Source organism: Hemiscyllium ocellatum, chromosome 33, assembly GCF_020745735.1.
Source record: "Hemiscyllium ocellatum isolate sHemOce1 chromosome 33, sHemOce1.pat.X.cur, whole genome shotgun sequence".
In the NCBI taxonomy this organism is placed as follows: Eukaryota; Metazoa; Chordata; class Chondrichthyes; order Orectolobiformes; family Hemiscylliidae; genus Hemiscyllium; species Hemiscyllium ocellatum.
In genome coordinates this window covers 11,156,809-11,183,488 of record NC_083433.1, presented here as the reverse complement: position 1 = coordinate 11,183,488, position 26,680 = coordinate 11,156,809, and the positions used below count along the sequence as shown (strand labels likewise).

At 44.2% G+C, this 26,680-nt stretch overlaps 1 protein-coding gene across 1 annotated transcript; it reads right to left on the bottom strand.

Moving 5' to 3' along the window:
• nosip (nitric oxide synthase interacting protein) lies at positions 1–22,421 on the bottom strand. Its single transcript, XM_060849353.1, has 9 exons — positions 22,329–22,421; positions 20,427–20,519; positions 18,895–19,000; positions 16,339–16,420; positions 11,992–12,133; positions 8,888–9,006; positions 4,028–4,215; positions 2,153–2,261; positions 1–447 (listed from the first exon to the last, which is right to left on the bottom strand). Exons 2-9 carry the CDS (start codon positions 20,494–20,496, stop codon positions 376–378), a joined length of 888 nt encoding a protein of 295 aa, XP_060705336.1. The 5' UTR covers positions 20,497–20,519; positions 22,329–22,421; the 3' UTR covers positions 1–375.
• Between the last annotated feature and the right edge of the window lie 4,259 nt (positions 22,422–26,680).

The following is a 26,680-nucleotide window of genomic DNA, read 5'->3' as shown; positions in this document are numbered from 1 at the left end:
CAGAGAGAAGATGATAACTTTATTAAATAGAAAATATCAAGAATGTGTTGGAAATAGAAATTGACCATAAAGGTGAAATAAATGGCATTTTGACTGGCTCCCACATAATAACAGAAATAGGAGAGTGTCAGTCACAAATGGGAGTGCCAAAAACTAATACACAGCAGGGACTCCTGGTCAGTCTTGTGTTTCCTTGGACTATTGTGATTTACTTTTTTAAACCATTTGCAGAGGGGCTATAGTCACCAGTAAATATCTGAATCACTCAAACTGGAGTTGAGTGCAAGTGCTGATGATGGGGAATGAAAACAGGAAAACATCCACTTGTTTGCTCAGGCACCTGACGGACAATGGGCTCCAAGAACTGCTGTGTTGTTACGCCTGCATCACTGGCCTCGACTCCTTTGCTTCCAATTTCACTCCGGATCCTGCAAATCCAGTCCCACCCTGTGTCCAAAGAAACAACTGGTCAGCGAGAACTGCAGTCCCTTAATCTTTCTCTTGCAGCAACTAAAAGATCGTAAATCCAAAGTCCTCCAGCAGGAAGAAGTTAATTACACAGCATCGTCAGGACGTGCAAAAGCAGCAGCCTATGACATTCCGTATGCAAAGACAGCAATTGCTGGTGAAACTCAGTAGGCCTGGCAGCATCTGTGGGGAGAGAAACAGATCTAATGTTTCGAATCCAGTAACCCTTCAGTTCTGGACTCAAACATTAACTCTGCTCTCGCTCCACAGATATTGCCAGATATGCTCAATTTCTCGGTTTCAGATTTACTGTACCTGCAGTCCTTTGATTTGCTCTGCATATGTAAATCTTTTCAAAGCAATTCTTCTGTAGTTGTACAATTCAACTAATTTCCCACAACACACTCCAAATGTAGAAGAGAAACTGCTCTACCTTGCCTCGTACAATGAGGGATTAATTTGTTGCAGTGATGCTGATTTGCTGGTGGCCAGCTCACCAGAGTATTCAGGGCTCTTCTTCCTGAGATCTTTCATGTCCAGATCAGAGGGCAAACAGGTTTAATGACTGAGCTGAAAGATGGTACCTCAGACAGTGCAGCACTCCCTCAGTAATGCACTGGAGCATCAGCCTAGATTATGTGCTCAAGTCTCTGGGATGAGACTTAAATGCAAGACCTCTCATAAGGTGGGAAACAGAACAGACAGTGACATTACTGGACTGCGAGATAGTCCTGTTTCATCCAATGACCCACATTCTGGGTTTTCCACATGGTCATTATTGTGCTTCCTGATCTGTTACTACGCAGAATTAAAAACTGTAGTTCAGAATACCTGATCTAATGGAAATGGAAAAAATGGATAGCTCTTTCATGGAGCTACTATAGCAGGATGGGTTGAATAGTTGTTTTCTAGGCTAATGAGAGCCTCGTGAATGAACTACCAGCCTGTGGAGTATATACTCATTCCCTGCCAGCCTTATACAGGGAGCTGGATTAATAACTGAATCAAGTATCAAGTGGAGGAGGAGATGGTCTAGTGGCATCATCTTGGCTGTTAATTCAGAAACCCAGGTAATGTCCTGCCATGGCAGATGGTGGAATTTGAATTCAATAAAAATCTGGAATTAAAAGTCTAACAATGCCAATTATCAGGAAAACCCTATCTGGTTCACTGATGCCATTTAGGGAAGGAAACTGCCATCCTGGTTTGGCCCACATGTGATTCCGGGCCCACATGTGATTCCGGGCCCACATGTGATTCCGGGCCCACATGTGATTCCGGGCCCACATGTGATTCCGGGCCCACATGTGATTCCGGGCCCACATGTGGTTGACTCTTAACTGCCCTCTGGGCAATCAGGGATAGAAAATAAATGCTGGTCTAGCCAGCAATGCCCTCATCCCATGAATGAATGGAAACAAAACCACATTGCCAATGTGCTTTGCTGGATTAAATCTTGATCCACTCAAGCTGTCGAGAATTTTCCAAAATAAATTTATTGCCCCTCTTTTTTCTCCCCAGGCTTTGTCAGCTCTGGGATTACCCATTTGCAGGAAAAAGGCAGGAGGTGTTGAACCACAAAAAGGTGCTCTGGTCCATTTTCTTACGCTGATATGCAGCACTCAGTCAAGAGATATGAAAAGGAACGCACACATATACAGCTGAACACAATGCTTTCGCTCACCCTCTGAATCAGGATTATGTCCTTCTCTGTCAGTTTCGCTCCACTGATCGGATCAACCATGTCATGTTTAATCAGTTTCTCCACGCACTCCATGGTGACCACAGACCCTCTGCAACCAGTTGAAAAAAAATCACAATAAACCAAGGTAACTACACAAACGATTCCCACCTTGGGCGACTGTCTGTGTGGAGTTTGCACAGACTGCCCGTGTCTGCGTGGGCTTCCTCCAGGTGTCCGGTTCCCCTCAGTCCAAAGATGTGCAGGTCAGGTGAACTGGCCATGCTAAACTGCCCATAGTATTAAGTGTATTAGTCAGGGGCAAATATAGGGTAGGGGAATGGATGTGGGTGGGTTACTCTTCCGAAGATCACTGTGGACTTGTTGGGACAAAGGGCCTGTTTCCACACTGTAGGGAATCTAATCAGGGGTTCCTGCTGCTCAATCACTGACATTACCTCACTGGTGACAGACGCCGCACTTCTGTCACTATGGAACAACCCTCCAACTGGGGAGTTAATCATAACATTACAAGAACTAGGAGCAGTGGTGGACTGCATGGACTACTGAACCTGCTGCACCATTCAATATGATTTTGTAATGCAAAGGCTCAGGCTAATACCTCACCCAGGGAGATGGGTTCAATCCCACCATGGGGTGGCACGATGGTTAGCACTGCTGCCTCACAGGGAAGGGGGAGGGTCTGCGTGGGATGCAGTTTGGAGGGTTGGTATCGACTCAAGTGGGGCTGAATGGCCTGTTTTCAGATGTACTGTAGGAATTCTATGATTTCCTTCTGTGGCAGCTTGTAGTAGTTAAAATCAATTCATTAAAAATATCTGGAATATGGAGCTGGGAGTTTAAGGTCTTGTGACACAGCGGTAGCTCCCCGAGCCCAGGGCTCGAGGTGTGCATTCAATTCCCATCCAGTCCAGAGATTCGCCATAACACACCGGAATAGGTTGAATTAAAAATATGCACGAAAGTGAGAGTCTCAGTAATGGTAGCCACAAAACTATCACTGATTATCTCCAACAACTATTGTCTGTGGGTAGTGGGGTCACAGATTCAAATCCCACAGCGTTCATGGAATTTAAATTCAATTAATAAAAATCTATAATGCAAAACTAATCTTAGTAACACTGAAACAAACCAACAATTTTCAAAACTCGTGAGAAGGCATATTTTGAATATTTAATACCTTTTATGAGAGGGAGGTGTAAATTTCCAAATGACCATATATATCGATAACAATATCTCTTCTGGCTATGGCTCGCGTTCTCAAGTTTCTAGGCAAGCACTGGAACCACTATTCCACCCTTCCTGATAACAGGCAAATCAGTTTGGAGCCAAAGCTAAAGGGGAGATGGACCCCAATTGTCCTGAATCATATCGCTGGTCTACTGGCTACCAATGTTAAGCACTAGAAACTCCTCAACTGCTAACTCTGAGGTTGATCCCTTGAGCGATGTGAGGAATGGCAGATTTCCAGATCACGGTCTCCCCTCTGCCAAACGCTATAGAATAACAAACAGCTTGTATTTAAATAGCACCTTGATACAAGCCCAAGGCTCACCACAGGGAGCGGTTATCAAACAATATTCAACACCCACCCCATTATGAGATATTAAAGTTAAGTGACAGCAAGCTCGAGAGAGTTAGGATTGAAGCAACAATAAAAAGAAGGATACGCATGTTAAGGTGGGGACCTCCAGAATTTAGATCTCAGGAAGGTGAGAAAGTCACGGATGTGCACAAGGGCAGAATTTGCAGAGCAGATGGTTGTAGCTGGTTGTAGAGGTTAGGAGGAGGACACGGGGTTATGAATCGAAGGGAGGTATCGCAGGAATGGTGGGCAGTAGCCCATAGGGCACTTACGATGGTCGAAGCACAGCACATGGCACAGAGTTTCCCAGAACATCCCGTGTCACCGCACAGACATAGCGCTCCTGCCTCGTGATCAGCTGGACACGGTCCAGCTTATTGTCAACTGGCAAGAAATTGACAGGAATCAGGTCTTTCATCTTCAGAGGTTTCCCACTCATTGGGCAGTAGACAGTCTTATCCTGCAAGAGACAATAAAAAGGCACTGTAACAATTCAGAGACACAGCTGTGACAAGCATATGGAATAGCCCGTTATTTTATCCCCCATAGCAGCTCTTTCTCATTAATCCCAACTCCCATCCCTATCTCAATAAGTCCCAATAAATGTACATTGCTTTAGAAAAGAAATAGGAGTGTAAACCATTTGGCCCAGCGAGCTACCTCAATAATGATCGTTGCTTCAACTTGACCCCAACCCCAGTCCCAATTTTCTTATTTCCATAAGATCTGAAAAATCTCAGTCTTAAATATGTTCCACAAGAGAACATCCACAACCCTCCAGGATAGTGAATTCTTAAGGGATTGGCAGGAGAAATTTCCGATCTCAGTCCTAAATCATCGCTTCTTTATCCTCAAACCGCGTCCCCCTTTTTCTAAGTTGGCCAGCCAAGGGAAACAACCTCTCAGCATCTTCCCTGTCAAGCCTCTTCATAACCTTGAATCATTCGATGATACCACCTCACTTTCTAGAATTTAATTGAACAAAAAGACAATTCCGTCATCCCAGGAACCAGTTAACCTTCGCTGTCACTGTGTCCAAACTAAAATGGAGTCCAAAACTGCACAAGGTATTCCAGGTGTGGTCTCACCAAATTCTCAATTCATTGCCATTTAGCTTTTTCTGCTAACACCTTTCTGGAACCAAGTCTTGCAACCCTTTTCAAAACCCACGCTGTAAAAGGAGCAAAGTAGGGGACTGATGTGACATATGATTTTTCTATTTAGATAGAATCAGACGTGTACAGATCCTTTGGTCCAACTCCCCCTTGCTGACCAGATATCCCAACCCAATCCAGTCCCACCTGCCAGCACCCGGCCCATATCCCTCCAAACCCTTCCTATTCATATACCCATCCAAATGCCTCTTAAATGTTGCAATTGTACCAGCTCCACCACTTCCTCCGGCAGCCCATTCCACACATGCACCACCCTCTGCGTGAAAATGTTGCCCCGGAGGTCTCTTTTATATCTGTCCCTTCTCACCCTAAAACTATGCCCTCTAGTTCTGGACTACCCCACCCCAGGGAAAAGACCTTGTCTATTTATCCTATCCATGCCCCTCAAGATTTTATAAAACCTCTAGAAGGTCACCCCACAGGCTCTGACATTCCAGGGAAAACAGCCCAAGCCTACTCAACCTCTCCCTATAGCTCAAATCCTCCAACCCTGGCAACATCCTTGTAAATCTTTTCTGAACCCTTTCAAGTTTCACAACATCCTTCCGATAGGAAGGAGACCAGAACTGAAGCAATATTCCAAAAGATGCGTGTGTTAAAATGTCTTGAACCATCACACATTCTCGGTCTACCTTGCAGCAATATAGTTAATTCTTGTATTCCAATTTGCTTATCATAAAAGCTAACTTGGCATTTGTCTTAGATTTTTTTTTTTGATTAGACTTACAGTGTGGAAACAGGCCCTTCGGCCCAACAAGTCCACACCGACCCGCCGAAGCGCAACCCACCCATACCCCTACATTTACCCCTTACCTAACACTACGGGCAATTTAGCATGGCCAATTCACCTGACCCGCACATCTTTGGACAGTGGGAGGAAACCGGAGCACCCGGAGGAAACCCACGCAGACACGGGGAGAACGTGCAAACTCCACACAGTCAGTCGCCTGAGTCGGGAATTAAACCCGGGTCTCAGGTGCTGTGAGGCAGCAGTGCTAACCACTGTGCCACCGTGCCGCCCACTTCCGAACTGCTTACTAACTTTCTCCATTCCTTGCATGACATTAACATTTACAAGATTCACAATTTTTAAACTAATTCTGCTTTTCTATTCTTACAGCCAAAAGTGAGGAATCTCACAGCTTCCCATATTATGCTCCATCTGTGCACATTATTGCCCATTCACTGAACTTGTCGATGTCTATTTGTAGCGTCCTTGTATTCTCAATTTGTTTTGTACACATGAGCCTCTGGGAGCAGTGCACTGTATATTTTCAGAATCCAGATCTGTCCTCATCAGTGAGCTGCCACTCCTTTGCTGAGTACTTCTGTACCTCATCAACACCACCCAGGATCAATTTCATCAAGTGTGACTTGGAGGGTGAGATCTCACACCTCGGAGGAGCCTGACTGTGATGATATCCGACAAGGGCAAAGAGGTACAAGATAAAGTAGGGCTGAACTGGAGGGGTGTGGGATGGAGAAGAGTGGGCATGACCACGTCAATAATGCAGGCCGGGAACAGCCAACATCGGTCTCGGCTGCAACACCTTCACAGTTGAATGGTCTGCCCAAAATCTCGGTATGCAGACAAGGACAGTCAACTGGTGTTAGGAGAGACACGGGCATCTTTGTAAAGATTTGGAAGAGAAGGTTCTGAGAGAGGACACACAATTGGTGAGAATTGAACACTGTGAGACGAACAATCTCCGATCTCTCACAACACAATTGTTTACCCTGGACATTACAGTTTATAGAACATTTCAATACTATCAGGTGAGCACTGCTGTGTCTCTCTCCCCCCAGGAATCTGAATTGGCTTCAGGTCACAATGTGCTGCAGCTTTTTCTGCCACTATCTTTCGAGAATCAAGTGTTTTAACTCTTTTCAAAAGCTGTGCTGTAAAAACAAGCAGTCTAGGGGATTGATCTGGCATATGAACCTTTTGCCATCCAGATGCACATTAAAAGTTTAGAGCCTTCAACATTCCCTGTCCACAAAAATGAAAGTTTGCCTTTATAGCTTTCCACATTTAACATATTATGCAAATATAATATTGTAGTTACACTGTTCCACCAGTGAGGGCAGTGTACTGCAGCAAAACAGCTCTACTTCAAGCAGCCCCAACATTCAGCTTCACAGATGAGCTTTTTCTTAATCATAAATAGTGTAAAATCATTTCATATGAGGGAAGAATTGGTTCACAGACTTGTCCTCCTAATTTCTCCCCTCCTTTCTTCTGTCTCTGAACTCAAGGAACTAGATCCATCAGCAGTTCCTCTCTACCCCCATACAAGTGACTAACTTTCCATGCAGTCCCTACATTATGACAGTCACTATGCTTCAAGTGTAAATTTACTCTCACTCACTTTAGCGCAGCAAAGGAACTGTATAAACACAAATTGGTTAGGCCACTTTTGGAATATCAGTCCAGTTCTGGTCTCCCTGCTACAGGAAGGATGTTGTGAAACTTGAAAGGGTTCAGAAAGGATTTACAAGGATGTTGCCAGGATTGGAGGCTTTAAGCGACAGGGAGAGGCTGAATAGGCTGGAACTATTTTTTTCTGGAGTGTGGGAGACTAAGGGGCGACCTTATAGAAATTTATAAAATCATGAGGGGCATGGACAGGGTAAATAGTCAAGGTATGTTCCTCAGGGCAGGGGAGTCCAAAATTAGAGGGCAAAGGTTTAAGATGCGAGGGGAAAGATTTAAAAATAGACCTAAGTGACAATGTTTTCACGCAAAGGGTGGTGTATGTATGGAATAAGCTGTCAGAGGAAGGGGTGTAGGCTGGTACAATTACAACATTTAAAAGACATCTGGATGGGTATATGAATAGGAAGGATTTAGAGGGATATGGGTCAAGTGCTTGCAAATGGAACTAGGTTAATTTAGGATATCTGGTCAGCATGGACGAGTTTGACCAAAGGGTCTGTTTCCTTGATGTACAATTCTGTAACTGTTAAGTCTTGCCTTTCTTTGTGCATGCCGAGATAGCAATGGTGGCTGACTATTCAATTTTGGATAGCTTCATATCCTAAGTCTCCATTTCTCTCTCACAGTGGTTCCATAGCCAGCACAACAACAACAACTCAAATCACAAATGCCACCCACTCCTCAGTGCAAACTAAAAAATATTGCAAGTGGGGATCTCCAAAAGGACAGTGGCAATAAATGGTTGTGAATCATATTGTTGCCCTGAATTCCTACATTACTCTTCTTGAAATAACTCAACAATCATCTTTGATCTCAATACATGCTAAGTGACTACCTGTGATCTTCAGGGGTATAAAACTCAGGAAATGTAGGAACAACGCAATAAGATCATTCAACTATTATAAACAGGAGGTGGTTTGGGAGGGACACAGGGCCCTGGTGTCCTTGCATGCTTGCTTTCAGTGACCAGTGCACAAGTTCAACAAGCAATCAGGAAGGGAAAAAGCATGCCGACCTTCATTTCAAGGGGGGTTTGAATTCAGGAGCAGGAAGTATTACTGCACCTGTCGAGGGCACTGGTGAGTAGTGTATGCAGTTTTGAGTCTCCATGCCTATGAAAAGATATGCTTGTCATAGAGGAAGTGCAGCTAAGGTTCACCAGACTAATTCCTGGGATGCCTCGAGGAGAGATTGCACCAACTGAGTCTGTATTGACTGGAGTTTGGCAGAACAAGAGATTGGCGGGGGGGGGGGGGGGGGGGGGGGCTCATTGCAACATATAAAATTCTGACAGGGCTGGACAGACTGGGTACAGGGACGACGGTTCCCAACTGGGCAACCAGAATATAAGGTCTCAATCTCAGGATTAGCCCATTTTGGGCTGAAATGAGGAGAAATTTCTTCACTCAGAAACTGGTAAACCCACAGAATTCTCTACCCAAAAGCTGAGAGGCGAGGGAGGAGAATGTTGTTTGGAGCAAGTGGATCAAACCAGAATCAATCGCCCCGAAGTACCTTACCGGTTTTCTCATGGCGGACACTTTCGCCTCAGGAGTGAGTGACGGGATCCAAAAACTGGGCAAGTGCTTTTCATCCTCTGGCTGAATGGGTTTTGTGCTGGAACCAGCCTTGGCCTCCCCTAGGAATCAAAGGGCAATACAGAGGGAAAGAGAAACAACAAACAAAGACTCTGTAAATGGTGCAGATTTTTTCAACTTTCCAGCGCTACCAATGAGAAAACCTATGTGGGACCGAGGAAGGAGGCTTACAGCCCACTGTGGAGCTGCTTTGTCCCATGTGGGGGGGGATCTCCATTTCTGAAGTAAGGATGCTGCAAAGTCTAGCTGTTTGCATTGATGACGTGATCGAGTTGAAACTTAACAAATATACCTTCATTCGGATGTCAACTATAAGCCCAACTTCATTCTAAACAGTGCTGCTGCCTTTAGTGTTATGTTCTGTACAAGTTACCACAATGTAAGACGACGGCTACACTGTAGCTACACTGGCACCACCCCCCACCTTTTCCTCCGCTACATCGATGACTGTATCGGCGCTACCTCGTGCTCCCACGAGGAGGTTGAACAGTTCATCCACTTTACCAACACCTTCCACCCCGACCGCAAATTTACCTGGACTGTCTCAGACTCCTCCCTCCCCTTCCTAGACCTGTCCATTTCTATCTCGGGTGACCGACTCAACACAGACATCTACTATAAACCGACCAACTCCCACAGCTACCTAGATAACACCTTCTCCCACCCGGCCCCCTGTAAAAACGCCATCCCATATTCCCAATTCCTTCGCCTCCGCTGCATCTGCTCCCAGGAGAACCAATTCCAATACCGAACAACCCAGGTGGCCTCCTTCTTCAAAGACCGCAATTTCCCCTCAGATGTGGTTGACGATGCTCTCCACCGTATCTCCTCTACTTCCCGCTCCTCCGTCCTTGAATCCTGCCCATCCAATCGCCACCAGGATACAACTCCACTGGTCCTTACCTACCACCCCACTATCCTCCAGATGTATCGTATCATCCTTCATCATTTCCGCCACCTCCAAACGGACCCCACCACCAGGGATATATTTCCCTCCCCTCCCCTATCAGTGTTCCGGAGAGACCACTCCCTCCGCGACTCCCTCATGAGGTCCACCCCCTCCACCAACCCAACATCCACTCCCGGCACCTTCCCCTGCAACCGCAAGAATTGCAAAACTTGCGCCCACACCTCCCCCCTCACTTCCCTCCAAGGTCCCAAGGGATCCTTCCATATCCGTCACAAATTCACCTGCACCTCCACACACATCATTTACTGCATCCGCTGCACCCGACGTGGCCTCCTCTACATTGGGGAGACAGGCTGCCTTCTTGCAAAACGTTTCAGGGAACACCTCTGGGACACCCGGACCAATCAACCCAACCACCCCGTGGCTCAACACTTTAACTCCCCCTCCCACTCTGCCAAGGACATGCAAGTCCTTGGCCTCCTCCATCACCAGACCATGGCAACACGACGCCTGGAGGAAAAGTGCCTCATCTTCCACCTAGGAACCCTCCAACCACACGGGAGGAATGCAGATTTCTCCAGCTTCCTCATTTCCCCTCCCCCCACCTTATCTCAGTCCCAATCCTCAGACGCAGCACCACCTTCCTAACCTGCAATCTTCTTCCCGACCTCTCCGCCTCCAACCCCTCTCCGGCCTATCACCCTCACCTTAACCTCCTTCCACCTATCGCTTTCCCAAAGCCTCTCCCCCAAGTCCCTCCTCCCTACCTTTTATCTTAGCCTGCTTGGCACACCTTCCTCATTCCTGAAGAAGGACTTATGCCCGAAATGTCAATTCTCCTGTTCCTTGGATGCTGCCTGACCTGCTGCGCTTTTCCAGCAACACATTTTTCAGCTCTGATCTCCAGCATGTGCAGTCCTCACTTTCTCCCAGCACAGAAACAGTCCAACCAATCAATGCTGATCATAATTCCAAACAAAACTAGTCCCACCTACCTACACTGGGCCCGTATTCCTCGAAGCTCTTCCTATTCGTATACTTATCCAAATGCCTTTAAAAATCTTGTAATTGTACCCACATCTACCACTTCCTCAGGAAGTTTATAGTTGCCCCTCGCATTCTATTTAAATCTTTCTCCTCTCACCTTAAGAATATGCCCCCTCGTCTTGAAAGCCCCCACCTGAAGGGAAAAGAAACTTGCCATTCATCTTATCCATGCCCCTCATGATTTTATAAACCTCTAAGGTCACCCCTCAACCTCCTACGCTCCAGTGAAAAATGTCCCAGCTTGTCCAGCCTCTCCCTTTAACTCAAACTTTCTGTTCCCTGCAACGTCCTGGTAAATCTCTTCTGAACCCTCTCTTGGAACACTTTCCTTCAGGATCTTTTACATTCACCAGAGAGGAGAGGTGGGGCCTTAAGGTAACACCCCAACCAGAAGGGAACACTCTCTCAGGGCTGCAACAATCTGCCTAAAGTGTTGTGTGAATCTCCAACGTTCACACTTGGAGGCGAGAGTGCAGTCCAATGAGCCTCTACAAGCTTACGAACAAGGACTAGTGACACAGTGAAATAACAAAAAGAGTTAGCCTTGGATGGCCACATGTCTTCAGTTAAGAACTGTTTTCTCATTCCTGTCATCCACTCAGGAACATCACAAGTGCAAGTCCCATTCCACAGGCTTGGACACCCAATCTACAGCTGACATTCCTAAGTGCATTCTGAATGGTCAATGTTCCAGCACTGAGCTGGGCATAGACAATTCCATTTTGAAACACAGTGCAGGGCAGTCAGTCCTCCATGTTGGACAACATTTATCCTTCGACAACAAAGTGGTGATCTGGTCATTGCTGTGGGTTTCTGTGGGAGCTTGCTGTGTACCAATTGGCTGCCAGATTTTCTCCATTAAACCAGCTCAAAAGAATTGGCTGTGAAGCCATGCTTTTAGACATGCCAGTGTATAAAAGGCGTTACACAAATGTATATCCTTCCTACAGAAAACAGAGACTGGAGACAGACATTTTCACAAGTGGTGTGTTTTGCCAAACACCACCCCCATCCAGGGGAGAAACGTTGTACCAGCTGACTGCACTTCATCTGCCCCGGGACAGCCTACCCTCTTTGGAGCTGAAGGGATTCAGCGGCTTGCTGACGATGGTCGACTCTTTCTCCAGGAATGCCTTGACTTTGGTCTCCTTCTCAGCCTTCGCCAGTTCTGCCAGCTCCGTCTTCTTGACATTCTTCTGTTTCTCGTAAGCCTGGGAAATTAAGAGAGAAAACAAATTTTACAATTCTAAATACACGTAACCGAAGCGCAGGGTAATACCCACAATTGCCTGTGCAACAACAAGTCCCTGATGTCTCTTATGTCGATCAAATTGTCAGAATATAGTGCAACAGTTAGCACTCTGGAATTTGAATTCTGCCACCTGAGTTCAAATCTCAACGGAACCATGTTTCATGTTGACCGAGCAATTGTTAAATCTGGGAAGATACCTCTGGGTTATCGTAGCTGAGGGACCGTTTACTGGAGTCAGTGGTCTAGTGCTATTGTCGTTGAATCCAGAGACTGATGTTCTGGGAAGCTGGGCTCAAATCCAACCATGGCAGATGGCAGAATTTGAATGCAATAAAAATCTGGAGTTAAAAATCTAACGATGACCATGAAACCTGCCATTAAAACTCCATCACCAATGGCGTTTTAGGGAAGAAAATGTGCCATCCTTACCCAGTCTGGCCTCCATGTAACTTCAGACCCACAGCAATGTGGTTGACTCTTAACCACCCCTCTGGCTGAATGACACAGCTGTCTGACACAATCTCAAGGGCAACTAATGAGGTCACAACGCCTACAACCCATGAGTGATATATATTAAAAAAGCAAACACCAAAGCCTTTCCCACAAGTCACCAGGAACATGTCCAGGTGTAATCACTGTGGGCATTTATATACAACATGCATTTCTTCTGCCCTAATGGAGCTATCCGACACTATCCATAAAGAGCAGAGAAACTCTGAACAACACGTGGTTAAGATACTTTACTAAATCAATGTAACGTTAGTAACTTGAGCAATGCATCCAGTTCTGGTTGACTTTATCGAAGGACATGAGAATGTGAAGGATTTTTTTTTTAAAAACCAGAAATGGTACCACTATTGGGTCAGGTTGGAGAAAGTAGAGTTGTTCTTCATGGAGATTGAGGGGAGCTCTGATCAAAGTGTACAAAATTATGACAAGTTTGGACAAGATAGATTAAAAAATAAAAGCTCTTCACATTAACTGATGGTATAAGGGCTGGAACATGAGGAAGAACTTTTTTTAACATAAATGCAGTAAGTGGCAATGACCAAACAGAGCAGATAGGAAGAAACGGTTTCCACTCCTGCAAGGATTGAAATCGAGACAGCACAGGTTTAAAATAACTGGCAATACAAGCAAAAATAATATAGGATAAAAGCTTTAACATGCAGTGAGCATTTAAGGCCCTGCAAAACACAGTGTGCTGGAAGCATTCAGAAGAGAAATCAGCTGCTCACTGAAAAGGTGCCACAGACAGTCCCAGTTCATGAATGAGATCCCTTACAGGGGTATATTAACATTAATTACAATTAATATTAATGTTAATATTTATTGGCTTCCTCATTCTTATAAATGGTTCTGTATTGGGTTACAACTTCTATCAAACCGCCTTGCGATCGTATCGAGAATGGAACCTCACAGCCTGAGGACTGCCCGGGATTACAGGGAGAAGGGCACAAAGTAAGATATTCATTCAGAGAACCAGGTACAGATTGAAGAGGCCAGATTGGCATCCTTCTGCACCATAATGATTCGGTGATAACTCCTTCTGTACTGTGTATACTGGATTTAACCACAAACTCTGACAGGGGCTGGTTGACTCAAAATGACTGGATTGAAATGTCTCTCCCTTTATCCTGATATATTTGTATAAATGTGCGAATTAGAAGCAGGAGTAGGGCATTCGCCCCTCTCTAGCTTGCTAGGCTTGTCAATAAGTCAGTGGCTGAGCTGATTACTCTACATGCCCAGCTATCCTTAATAATCTACTCCCAACAATCTCTCACTGCCTTAAAATATGAAAGAATCTGCTCCCAAAATCTTTCAAGAAAGATTTTCAAACCACTGAGAAAAAAAATTCTCCTGGTCTGACTTAACTGGGTAGCTCCAATATTGTAAACCAGTGGCCCCTAGTTCTAGATTCTACCACAAGAAAAAACAGCCTCTCTACGTTTATCCTGGGCAGCATGGTGGCTCAGTGGTTAGCACTGCTGCCTCACAGCGCCAGGGACCGGAGTTCAATTCCAGCCTCAGCCAACTGTCTGTGTGGAGTTTGCACATTCTCCCCGTGTCTGTGTGGGTTTCCTCTCACAATCCAAAGATGTGCTAGCCAGGTGAATTGGCCGTGCTAAATTGCCCATAGTGTTAGGTGCATTAGTCAGGAGTAAACATAAGGAAGTGGAATGGATCTGGATGGGTTGCTCTTCGGAGGGTCAGTGTGGACTTGTTGGGCCGAAGGGCCGGTTTCCATACCGTAGATAATTTAATCTCGGGATCCTATGTTCCGGGAATATCATCTCATATCCTTACGTGCCATATTCTTACTGAGGAGGATGCAAAAAGTATCTAGGCAAGCTCAGTGAGAGGCATGAACATGGCAGATGGAGTATAGTGTGGCAAAATGTAAATTTATTCACAATGGTAAGAATAACAGAAATGCATGGATTTTGTAAATGATTTAGATTGGGAAATGTTGATGTCCAAAACAGACCAAAGTGTCTTTATCCATGTCATTAAAAGTTAACATACAGGTGCAGCTGCTGGAAGGTAAATGGCAAATTGGCTTTTATTTAAGGCAGATTGAGTACAGGAGGAGAGATGTCTCACTACAACTACATAAAAACTCGGTGAGGTGGCACCTGGAGTATTGTGTAGCAGTTTTAGATCCCTTATCCAAGGAATGGCACACTGTCTATTGAGGATAGATGCAGGAAAGATGCCTCTCCTGGCTGGAGGGTCTAGAACCAGGGATAGAGTATTGGAATAAGGGATCAGCTATTTAGTACTGAGATAAGGAAAACTGTCTTCACCCAGAGGCCAGTAAATATTTAGAATTCTTTCCCCCAGAGGGTTGTGGAGGTTTAGTCATTCAAGACAAATATCTGTGGGTGTCTAGATATTAAAAGGTACAAAAAGCTATGGGGATAATGCAGGAAAATAGCATTTTTAAGGAAAATGGTGGAGCAGGCTCAAGGGACTTCAGTCCTGACCTGAAATATCAACTCTCCTGCTCCTCTGATGCTGTTTGACCAGCTGTGCTTTTTCCAGCTCCACATTTTATTGACTCAGGCTCAAGGGCCAGCTATATTTCCTATTGTCCATTACATGGAGCAAACATGTGCTAGAAACCATTGTACACAGGACAGTTTCAATCTGTTCATTTGGTGTCGCGCTCTGTTGGGTCTGCTTTCAATGTGTTATCTCTTCCGATCTTTATAATAAAGAATCAGAGTCTCTATCAAGGGCGAATCAAAATTTCACTCCACATTCCTTCTTGCTATAATAAAAACTTGCCCATATGCGTCCTTCCAATAAACAAGGTCAACCTCAGCCAGAGGGTCTGGAGAATTCATGTCAGCCCGGTGCTCCCAGTCACAACACCATCCATCAGCTGCATTCTACCCAAACAAAAATTCATTCATGGACAAAAGGGCAGATTTCAATTTGACTCCAATTACAGTCATTAGCAAATCAGCACCTACTCACTTGACCCACACTGAAAAATAGGTATTTGAACAAATAGAAAGCTTCGGAGGCTGATGGGTGACCTTAAAGAGGTTTATAAGATCATGAAGGACATGAATAGGGTGAACAGACAAAGTCTTTTCCCCAGGTGGCAGAGTCCAAAGCTAGAACACATAGGTTTAAGGTGAGAGGGAAAATATTTAAAAGGGACTTAAGGGGCAACTGTTTCATACTGAGGATGGTGCACATGTGGAATTAGTCAAAGGAAGTGATGGACACTGGGACAATTACAATAGTCAAAAGGATCTGGATGGGTATATGAATAGGAAGGGTTTAAAGGGATATAGGCCAAATGCTGACAAACGGGACTAAGTTGGGTTAGGATACCTGGTTGACATGGACAGGTTGGACCAGTGGGTCTGTTTCCATGCTGTACAGCTCTATGACTAATTCCTGTGGAACATCATCCCACACAAACAAACAACTTCTGGCAGGGAGTGTATGGTTATCAATAGCAACATCCTCTCAATTCATAGATCGCAAGAAAGGAAGAGAAAGAGGAAAATTGGGGAAGAATGCAGACAGAGTTTGAGAGAGGCAGTGGGAGAGTGAGAAAGGGAGACAGACAGAAATGATAGAAAAGAATGATATTCAGGTGAAGGGGGTAGCAGGATGAAGAGTTGAGAAAGGGAAATCTACCTTTATTTTCTTAGCAATTTCAGTTTTCTGGTGCAAGATATATTCCAGAATTGCTTCCTTTTCATATATATAACCATCAGGCCTGCATAATGAAAAAAAAACAAGAAATATTTAGGGACAAATCCTTCACCTTTTCAGCATTAAACACCAATGGATTTACGTTGAATAATATTCTGACCAGGCAGAGGATAAATACGCTGAGGAATACACTTTTAAAGGTTTAATGCAGAAACGGCATCATGTTAAGAAAGATCTTTCATTTTTAATCAGGTCTGTTACAAGCTCAGTGCCAAAGCACTTGACAGCCAATGGAATGCTTCTGAAGCATAGACATTGTGGTAAAGTAGGAAATATGGACAGAAGTTCTCACAAACAACAATGAGATTATGGGAGTACAACAACAGCATGATTACAATAAAGGTCTGGCAACCCAGAGTCCTGCATCAATAGCCAAATTCATGAGTTCAAGTTCCACTGCAGAGGCTGAGGAATTTGAAGGCATGTAATTAATTGAGAACATGAAATCTGAAACTGCAAGAGTGACCATAAAACTTCTGAACTGTTGAACAAACACCAGAGAGAACTCCAGTGTTACTGTCTATTTCTGGTTGTAACCATTGAGTATCCTGCAACTATTCGTTACCGAGACAAGTATAGGCAGATTTGCTCATTTTGATGGGAAGAGTGTTCAGAATTACAGAGAGCAATCCCAAAATACAATGATCTTGGGAATCTGATCTAATAAAAATGTGATTGAATCACTTGCTTGCAGAGAGCTCCAAGACTGACATAGAGAGACCGGGCACCAAAATGTTTTGTCTTGCACCCATCATCAGGATAAATGCGAGAATGTCAAATTTTAAACTGTCACAACAATTCATACTAAAAGGAGGAAAGCATGTTGATTGGTTAACAAGTTGAATCTGATTCTCTGTGGCAATGTCTCAGCCAAAGTATCAGCAAGCAGATAGGCTCCCGTGTAACCCAAAGACAATGCAAGGCTTGGGCATATTCCTTCTTTTTGCAGAGAATGGATCCCTGTAAATGAATGTACGTCATTTCTGGTAAGTGTAAACGAGCCATGTTGCAAGTTCAACTTATTACATAATACGCTGTCTATGTAGATATTAATGCACTTAAAATCTGAATTTTTAAAAAAATTCAATTAGGGGGTTGACAACCTCACAGGCTAGGCCAACATTTCCTGCCAACATAGGGCAGCTAACAGTCAACCACATTGCTGTGGGTCTGGAGTCACATGTAGTCCAGACCAGATAAGGATGGAAGCTTCCTTTCCTAATCAACATTAATGAACCAGATTGGTTTTCCGACAATCAACAAGCAGATTCTTAACTCCAGGTTATTTTTTCAAAATTGAATTCAAATACCATCATCTGCCATGGCAGGATTTGAACCATAGTTCCTAGAATATTACCTGGGTCCCTGAATTAACAGTGCAGCAATAATACCACTAGGCCATTGCCTTTCGCAATAAATACCATCAACCATATTCAAGAAGTGTAGAGGACAGTGAAGAAGGTTACCTCAAATTACAATATGATCTTAATCAGATGGACCAAAGGGCTGAGCAGTGGCAAATGGAGTTTAATTTAGATAAACGCGAGGTGCTGCATTTTGGAAAAGCAAATGTTAGCAGGACTTATACACTTAATCGTAAGCTCTGAGGAGGTGTTGCTGAACAAAGAGACCTTGGAGTACAGATAGCTCCTTGAGAGTAGTCGCAGGTAGATAGGATAGTGAACAGGCGTTTGGTATGTTTTCTTTTATTGGTCAGAGTATTGAGTACAGGAGTTGGGAGGTCATGTTGTGGCTGTACAGGGCATTGGTTAGGCCACCTTTGGAATATTGCATGCAATTCTGATCTCCTTCTTACCGGAAGGATGTTGTGAAACTTGAAATGGGTCAGAAATGACTTACAAGGATGTTGGCAGGGTTGGAGGATTTGAACTGTAGAGAGAGAGGGTGAATAGGCTGATCGGTTTTCCCTGGAGCATCGAAGGCTGAGGGGTGACCTCAGAGGTTTATAAAATCATGAGGAATATGGATAGGATAAATAGACAAAGTCTTTTCCCTGGGGTGGGGAAGTCCAGAACTAGAGGGCATTGGTTTAGGTTGAGAGGGGAAAGACATAAAAGGGACCTAAGGGTAACTTTTTCACACAGAGGGTGGAGCATATATGGAATGAGCTGCCAGAGGAAGTGGTGGAGGCTGGTACAATTGCAACATTTAAAAGGCATCTGGATGGGTACTTGAAAGGAAGGGTTGAGGGATATGGGCCAAATGCCGGCAAATGGGACGAGATTAGGTAGGGATATCTGGTCAGCATAGACAGGTTGGACCAGAGGGTCTATTTCCATGCTGTACATCTCTGACTCTATGACTCTAATTTGATTTGCTCAGTCACCATTAACCTGATTGCAGATACAGGAGCTACTACCACGCATGGAGACCCCAGCAGGAGTTAGATTTGATTCCAAGGGATCTACAGCTTCCAAGAGAGGAATACCAAAGGGTGGGAAAATGAGAAGGACTCACGTTATAACTGGATCTGTGCAGGGTTGCAATGACAAACAGCAGCAGTCAAAATCCTTGATGGCATCTTTACTGAGGCGCAGGGATTGTGTCCCATACCCCGAAACAGCTGAGGGAGAAGGGAGAATCAGTCAGTTTATTGGGATCACAGCAGCAACCTTAACCATGGCAAACCTAATTCTGTAGCTATATGGACAACACCGATCTAATCCCGCTGAATACACTTCAGACCTCAGCGCTTGCTTGATCATGCTCCACAGCAGAGCACTGTGCACCTGTCTGGCAAAGGTCATGGCACTGATACATCTTGCCGACACAGAACTGAATGCAACACTGCAGCATCATAATCTCCTGCTCCACACCGCTCCTCGGTTTCCTGGCTTCACAAACCATGCTGCTGCACACATCCACTGTGATGAAAATCCACGAGCTGGTTGAATGCTTCCGTGCTGTGCCTTCCTTACCCCTTCCTCATCCACAATGACCTGCTCAAGCCACTTACTGCCAGCCTTCCATCTCAGCCTGACACAGAGCAACCTTCCTGAGTAGGTCCATCCACAAACACCCTTCGGATCAAGGACACAAATTCATGAATAAATTCCTTGTGACAAACCCCCTCTGTCAATTGGTAGACTTGGAACTACAATGGCACAAGTAGCAGCTCTTGTTAAGCAGGTTCAGGACAAACAAGACTCCTGCACAGATAACTTACACCACGGAGGCCTCAGTACAAAATCTCTTTAGCACTTCTGGAGAGGCAGAGATACTGCACATTATTGAGGAGTAACCCCTTTATAGAATGTAGCAACTAATAACCTTAAACTCAACAAATAATGAGGCAATCGCTTGGATCCAGGGATTTGCATTCACTAAATAAATAATTCTTGAGAGAAACAGAGCAAACAGTTCAGGGTGATCATTGGTTTTGGCTCAGACTATGTCATAATATCTTTGATCTGAAAATGTTAGCTCTGTGTGTTTCTCTTTTCACAGATGTTGCCTGACCTGTGGAGTGGTTTCCAGTTATTCACCTATTAGTTCCAATTGTTAATATCGGGTAGACCATAGATGCTTTTATTACAAAGCCAGTTTCATCCTCATCTCCATCTCTCTCCCTCGCTGCTCTCTCAAAGTGACCTGAACTATGGGCAATCTCAGCGAGTTGCTCAACCCAGAAGATCTCTTTAGAGATGTCTGATCCTGGCTGTTCCTTCCACTCAACCTGCAGCATGTCTCCTCCCACTTGGCCCCACATCCTGAAGAAAAATAACCCTAGTTGCCATTGAGAAGGTGATGGGGAATGAATTACCTCTTGTTCTACTGTAGTCTGTTCATCTGAACGATTGTATGGTGACGATGTTCCTGCAAGACTGAAGGAAGATTCAGAATTTGACCAGGTGACAGTAAAGGAGCAGACTAGCTACATCTTCCAGTCAGTGGCTTGGAGGGGGACTTGGAGGCATGGGCCTTGGGACACCTCCCATTTATAACTCATGTACAATATCAAATTCACCCTCCAATCTCCATCCCCGTACCTGTGTCCTTTTTCTTCTCGTAATAGGTATATACAGCCCCCGCTGTGCAGTTCTTCCCGTGTCTTGTCATCACTTATACATCAGCCGTATGACCTGTAGGGACAAAAAGATTTTCAGCAAGCTATAAGGAAGGCTAATGGAACATTCACCCTTATTGCAGCATGAATTGAGTACAGGAATGATGAAGCTTTGCCTCAATTGTATAGGAGCTTGATTTAGTTGCACCCGTGTGTAGTTTTGGTCCCTTTATCTCAGGAAAGATATTATTTACATAAACAAAGTGCAGCAAACAACTTAACCAGAATTGTTCCAGGGACAACTGGACTATCCTTACGAAAAGAAATTGAGCAAACTTGGCTTTTATTCTCTCAAGTTTAAAAAAAAAGAGAGGTGATCTCTCTTAAAATAGATGCAGGCAAGATGTTTCCCTGGTTGGAAACTGGTTGAGTTCAGAAACAAGGGACATAATTTTAAAATAAATGGGATGAGAGATGAGATTTTTTTTTTAACTCAGAGCACTGTGAATCTTTGGACTTCTCTATCACAGATGATCATATAAATTGAGTCTTTGAGTCTGTTGAAGGTAGAAATTGATAGATTTTTGACATCCAAGTGTTCAGGGTTAAAGATGGGAGTGAAGAAAGGCATTGAAGTGTTCAATCAACCATGATCGTTTGAATGGTAGGGCAGGCTTGACGAGCTGAATAGCCTATTCCAGTTCCTATATTCCTCAACATCAGTGAATACAATGTCAATGGGGAGATAGTGACAAAGCATAATGTCACTGCACGAGTAGTCCAGACACCCAGTCTAATATGCTGGGATCATGGGGACTTTAAAATTGAATTAATAAATCTGGAACACAGAGTTTCAATAACAGACCATATTAACAATCATCAATTGTTGTTAAAGACAGTTTGGTTCACTAATGTCCTTTAAGGAAGGAAATATGCCATCCTCAACCAGTCTGGGCGAAACACATCTCCAGACCCACAGCAATGTGACTCTTAACTGTCCTCCAAAATGGTCTAGAAGTCACTCAGTCCAAGTGTAAGTAGGACTGATCACATTTCATAAAAGAACAACAAAAATCAATTAAGCTTTTCAGCCCATCAAAACTCAACAAGCAAAATCTTAAGTAGAAAGGAGTTAAAATCAAAACATGATTACTTCACTGTTAAATACAGAGTGTTCCTATAGAAACTCTTGACATTTGAAAAACATCCATTTCATATGCATTAAATGTCAGGATAGCTTATAATCTCTGACAAAGAACACAACATTTTGCATTAATCTGAGAAACCACAACTGACCAGTGAAACCATTCTCTTTTAAACAAAATTTGGTGAGGGATAAATATTGGCCAGGACACAAGTGAGAACTGCATTCTTCTTCTTCAGACAGTGACCATGGGATCTGGTACATCCACTGCGGGACAGACATTTCTACTTGAACGGCTGCAGCATATTGTTGGGAGAGAGAGAGAGAGAGAGAGATCCAAGTGTTTGGCCCACCAATACTGAAGAAATGACAATGTAGTCGTGGCTTGGAGGGGAACTTGAGGTGTTCCTACATCCAAAAGGTGGCTCCTCTGACAGTCCATGAATACTGCACTGGATTGTCAACTCAGGGCTATGGGCTCCATCGAGGTATCCCTAATGTACAGGCTGAAAGATGCATTTAAAAACGCACAATAATACATAGAATAAGGCTATTCGGCCCACAGTAGCTGCACTAGTACTTTCATATACACAGCCTCAGAGCCTTACAAAGGTTCCCCTTCAAGCATTTATATTTAATGCCTTATTCAAAATTATTACTTCTTCTATTATTACAAACAAACATTTACCAAAATACCCCTTTAATTATAGACTGCTTGACTATTTTCATCCAAACCTGTACCTTTAATTCTCGTCTCAGATTCACCCAAACAGCACAGGGCCCCAAACAGGAAGTGCGTTTGTCTTGCCTCAACCGGAAGGAAACGGAGGCACCGGTGCAAGGGCGGATGTGATTCCAAGGGCGGTGCTGGCGGCCGATGAGCATGCGCACGCTTCTACGTACGTGCCGTAAATATTAAATTACTCGGCGTGAATATTGACATGAAACACGGTAACACATTCTAACAAAGAGACAGAAAGTTGGGGCCGGTTCGCTGTTGTATTTGCAGCAAGTGGTCGGGGGCCTTCAGCCGATGGTCAGCGACTGGCCAGTGTCAACCTGCGCGCGCCCCCTACAGCTCTGGAGGACCACTGGTCCCTGCAGCTCCCCTTATGTCCACCTGACACTATACCTGGCCAACTGTGCTCCTAATTACCTGTATTATTAAACTTCCTTGTGAGATCTGTATTGAGTATCACAGATTGTTACACTGTAGAAAGAGAACTTTCAACTTTGTGGGCGGCACGGTGGCACAGTGGTTAGCACTGCTGCCTCATGGCGCCAGAGACCCGGTTTTTTTTTAGATTAGATTACTTACAGTGTGGAAACAGGCCCTTCGGCCCAACAAGTCCACACCGACCCGCCGAAGCGCAACCCACCCATACCCCTACATATACCCCTTACCTAACACTACGGGCAATTTAGCATGGCCAATTCACCTGGCCCGCACATCTTTGTGACTGTGGGAGGAAACCGGAGCACCCGGAGGAAACCCACGCAGACACGGGGAGAATGTGCAAACTCCACACAGTCAGTCGCCTGAGGCGGGAATTGAACCCAGGTCCCTGGCGCTGTGAGGCAGCAGTGCTAACCACTGTGCCACCGTGCTGCTTGGGTTCTATTCCCAACTCAGGCGACTGACTGTGTGGAGTTTGCACATTCTCCCTGTGTCTGTGTGGGTTTCCTCCAGGTGCTCCAGTTTCCTCCCACAGTCCAAAGATGTGCAGGTTAGGTGAATTGGTCGTGCTAAATTGCCCGCAGTGTTGGGTAAATGTAGGGGAATGGGTGGGTTGCGCTTCGGCGGGTCGGTGTGGACTTGTTGGGCTGAAGGGCCTGTTTCCACACTGTAAGTAATCTAATCTAATCAACCCATCCTATCTGCTCTGTTTTTCCAAATGACCACAAGATGAATGTAGGCCATTCAGCCATTGAATCTGCTCCACCATCCAATTAGATCATGTTTTTCTGACACCAGGTTATAGTTCAACAGGTTTAATTGGAAGCACTAGCTTTCGGAGCTGCTGCTTCATCAGGTGGATGAAGGAACAGCGCACTGAAAGCGAGTGCTTCTAATTAAACCTGTTGGACTATAACGTGTTGTGTGATTTTTAATTTTGTACGCACCAATCCAACACCGGCATCTCCAAATCATGGTTTTTCTGATAATCCTAAACTCCACTTTCCTCCCTTTTTCCCATAACCTTTGTTTCCCTGACTGAGTAAAAACTCTCAGCCTTGAATATACCAAAAGACCCAGCCTCGACAGCCTTCTGAGGTAATGAATTCCATAGATTCACTACCATCTGAGGCAAGACCCCTCTCAGCTCTGTTAAATGGGCATCTATGATTTAGCATCTCAATATCCTACCTTATTTCCATAACCTTGCACATTACTCTTATTCGAATAAACATCTTATGCCCTCTTGAATGTCTTGATTAGACCTGCCTCCACTATACGACCAGAACGTGCATTCCAGACCCTAACTAGTATTTGAATTCTCTTTCTCTCACATTTAATTTTATTATTTTGTCAATTACTTTAAACCCATGCCCTCTCATTCTTGATCCTTTTTAGAAGCAGGAATAATTTCTCATTATCGTCTCTGTCCACAACTCATGATTTTGAAAATTTTAATCAAATCTCTTTTTGGGATTAGTCAGCATCTGTTCATAAAACAAAAATCCAGTTTGGGCTCATGCCCACTTTTCTTCTTCTTCTGTTTCAGCTTTCCAATGGTTGCAGTTCTCTTTTCTCTCCACATCTTTACACAATTGTTGACAAAGTTGATATCTATATTTTTCTTTATTCTTTCAAGGGTAAGGGTGTCACTGGCTAGGCAAAATTTAATACCATCCTTAATTGCCCAGAGGGAGGTTAAGAATCAACCACATTGCTGTGGGTCTGAAGTCACATGTAGGCCAGACCCAGTAAGGATGGCAGATTCCTTCCCTAAAAGATGTTAGTGAACCTGACGGGTTTTTCCAACAATTGACAATGGATTCATAGTCACTACTAGACTCTAAATTTCAGATTTTTATTGAATTCAAATTCAACAATCTGCCATGGCGGAATTCAAATCTGGGTCCCGAAAACATTATCTGCGTCTGTGGATGAACAGTTCAGCAATAATACCACTAAGTCATCGCCTCCCCCTATAAACAAATTATTCATGGGCATGGACATCACTGGTAAGGACAGCATTTATTATCTATCCTCTTTTCTCAGGCAGTAATCAGGATCAAGGCTGACTTCCTTCCACTCCAGTGTTTTGAGTTGACTAAAACAGTTCAACGCCCAAATTAGGTGGGTGGTATTTTCTGAAGCGGGGTTGTTGGGACGATCATATTTCACACACTCCTTACATTTGGCACTTCGCACTTGGCCTCCATCTAGGTATATCGGAGACTTTAAAAATAATTGGCACCTTCCTGGATGATCCTTTTCCAATTTTTGCAGTGGGCATGTTTTATTTCTTTCAGAAAAGCTTTGAGGAAGCCCTTGAAGCATTTCCTTTGCTCTCCTGGTAACCGTTTGCCATGACAAAGCTCGGAGTAAAGAGCTTGCTTTCAGTGTCTCATGTCAGAACAGTCTATCCTGTTTTAAAGACTGTTCCAGTTCAAGTCAGGTCACCATATTCTCAAGGAGGAGTAAGCAGTTGGGACTAGTTTAGTTTGGGATTATGTTCAGCATGAACTGGCCAGACCAAAGGATCCACATCCATGCTGTTTAAATCTTTGACTATGACAATTACAAAAGGGCAATTCATGCTGACCCGACCAGCAAATACCCATGTCCCATTAAAAAGGATTTTAAAATGCCTAATTCCTTGAGAAGTTGGTACTTACTTACACCCCACACTTCTTGAATCATTGCAATCTATGTAATGAATGTGCTCCTATAGTGCTGTTAAGAAGGGAGTACCACAGTTTTAACACGATTGTGAAGGAAAATTGAAGCTATTTTTCTAAGTAAGTATGGCAATCTTTAGGAATTTGAGATTGTGGAATGGAGAATTGCTAGCAAAACATCTGATGCAAGTGCAAAGTTAGTGATACAGTCATTCTGCACAGAAGCAGACCCTTTGGTCCAACTCATCCACACCGACTACGTTTCCCAAACTAAACTGGTCCCACTTGCCTGCATTTGGCCCATATCCTTTCCTATTCATGTACTTCTTCAAATGTCTTTCAAATGTTTTAACTGTACCTACATCCACCACTTCCTCTGGCAGTTCATTCCACATATGAACTATCCTCCATGTGAAAAAGCTGCCTGTCAGGTCCATTTTAGATCTTTCTCCTCTCACCTTAAAAATATGCTCCCTAGTTTTGAAATCACCCACTTGAGGGAAAATACTTTTGCTATTTAGCTTATCCAAACCCCTTATGATTTTTTAAACCTCCTATGCTCCAGCCTATCCAGCCTCTCCTCATAACTCAAAACCTCCAGTTCCAGCAACATCCTGGTAAATCTTTTCTGAACCATCTCCAATTTAATAATATGCTTCTTATAGTAGGGTGACCAGAACTGTAGACAGTACTCTAAATGTGGCCTCACCAACGTCCTGTACAACGTCAACATGACATCCCAACTCTTATAACGATGGTCTGAGCAGGCGTAGTAAACACATTCTTAACCACCCTGTCTACTTGTGATACTGTATGGGTGGCATGGTGGCTCAATGGTTTGCGCTGCTGCCTCACAGCACTCGGGTTCCCAGCCTTGGGTGACTGTCTGTGTGGGGTTTGCACATTCTCCCCGTATTTCCTCTGGGTGCTCTAGTTCCTTCCCACAGTCCAAAGATATGCGGATCAGGTGAATTGGCCATATTAAATAGCCCATAGTGGGTGCATTAGTCAGAGGTGGATGGGTTGCTCGCTCATCGGAGGATTGGTGTTGTTGGGCAGAAGGACCTGTTCCCACCCTGTAGGGAATCTAATTCTGAAAGAACCTTGTACCTGAACTCTTACGTCTTTCTCTTCAATAGCACTCCCTAGTGGAGTCATGTGCTTTTGCTAACATTGAATCACAGTTGGATTTAGATTGGGTAAAGAGAAAACAACATCAATGCATTCTCCTCCTGATCCTGATA

Excerpts from the sequence above, each read along its gene's own strand:
- nosip (XM_060849353.1), bottom strand. The coding sequence starts at position 20,496 with ATGACAAGACACGGGAAGAACTGCACAGCGGGGGCTGTATATACCTAT. Across the intron at positions 19,001-20,426 it reads CGAGAAGAAAAAGGACACAG|CTGTTTCGGGGTATGGGACA; the intron begins GTACGGGGATGG and ends CTTCTCCCTCAG. Across the intron at positions 16,421-18,894 it reads TGCACAGATCCAGTTATAAC|GCCTGATGGTTATATATATG; the intron begins GTGAGTCCTTCT and ends TTCATTATGCAG.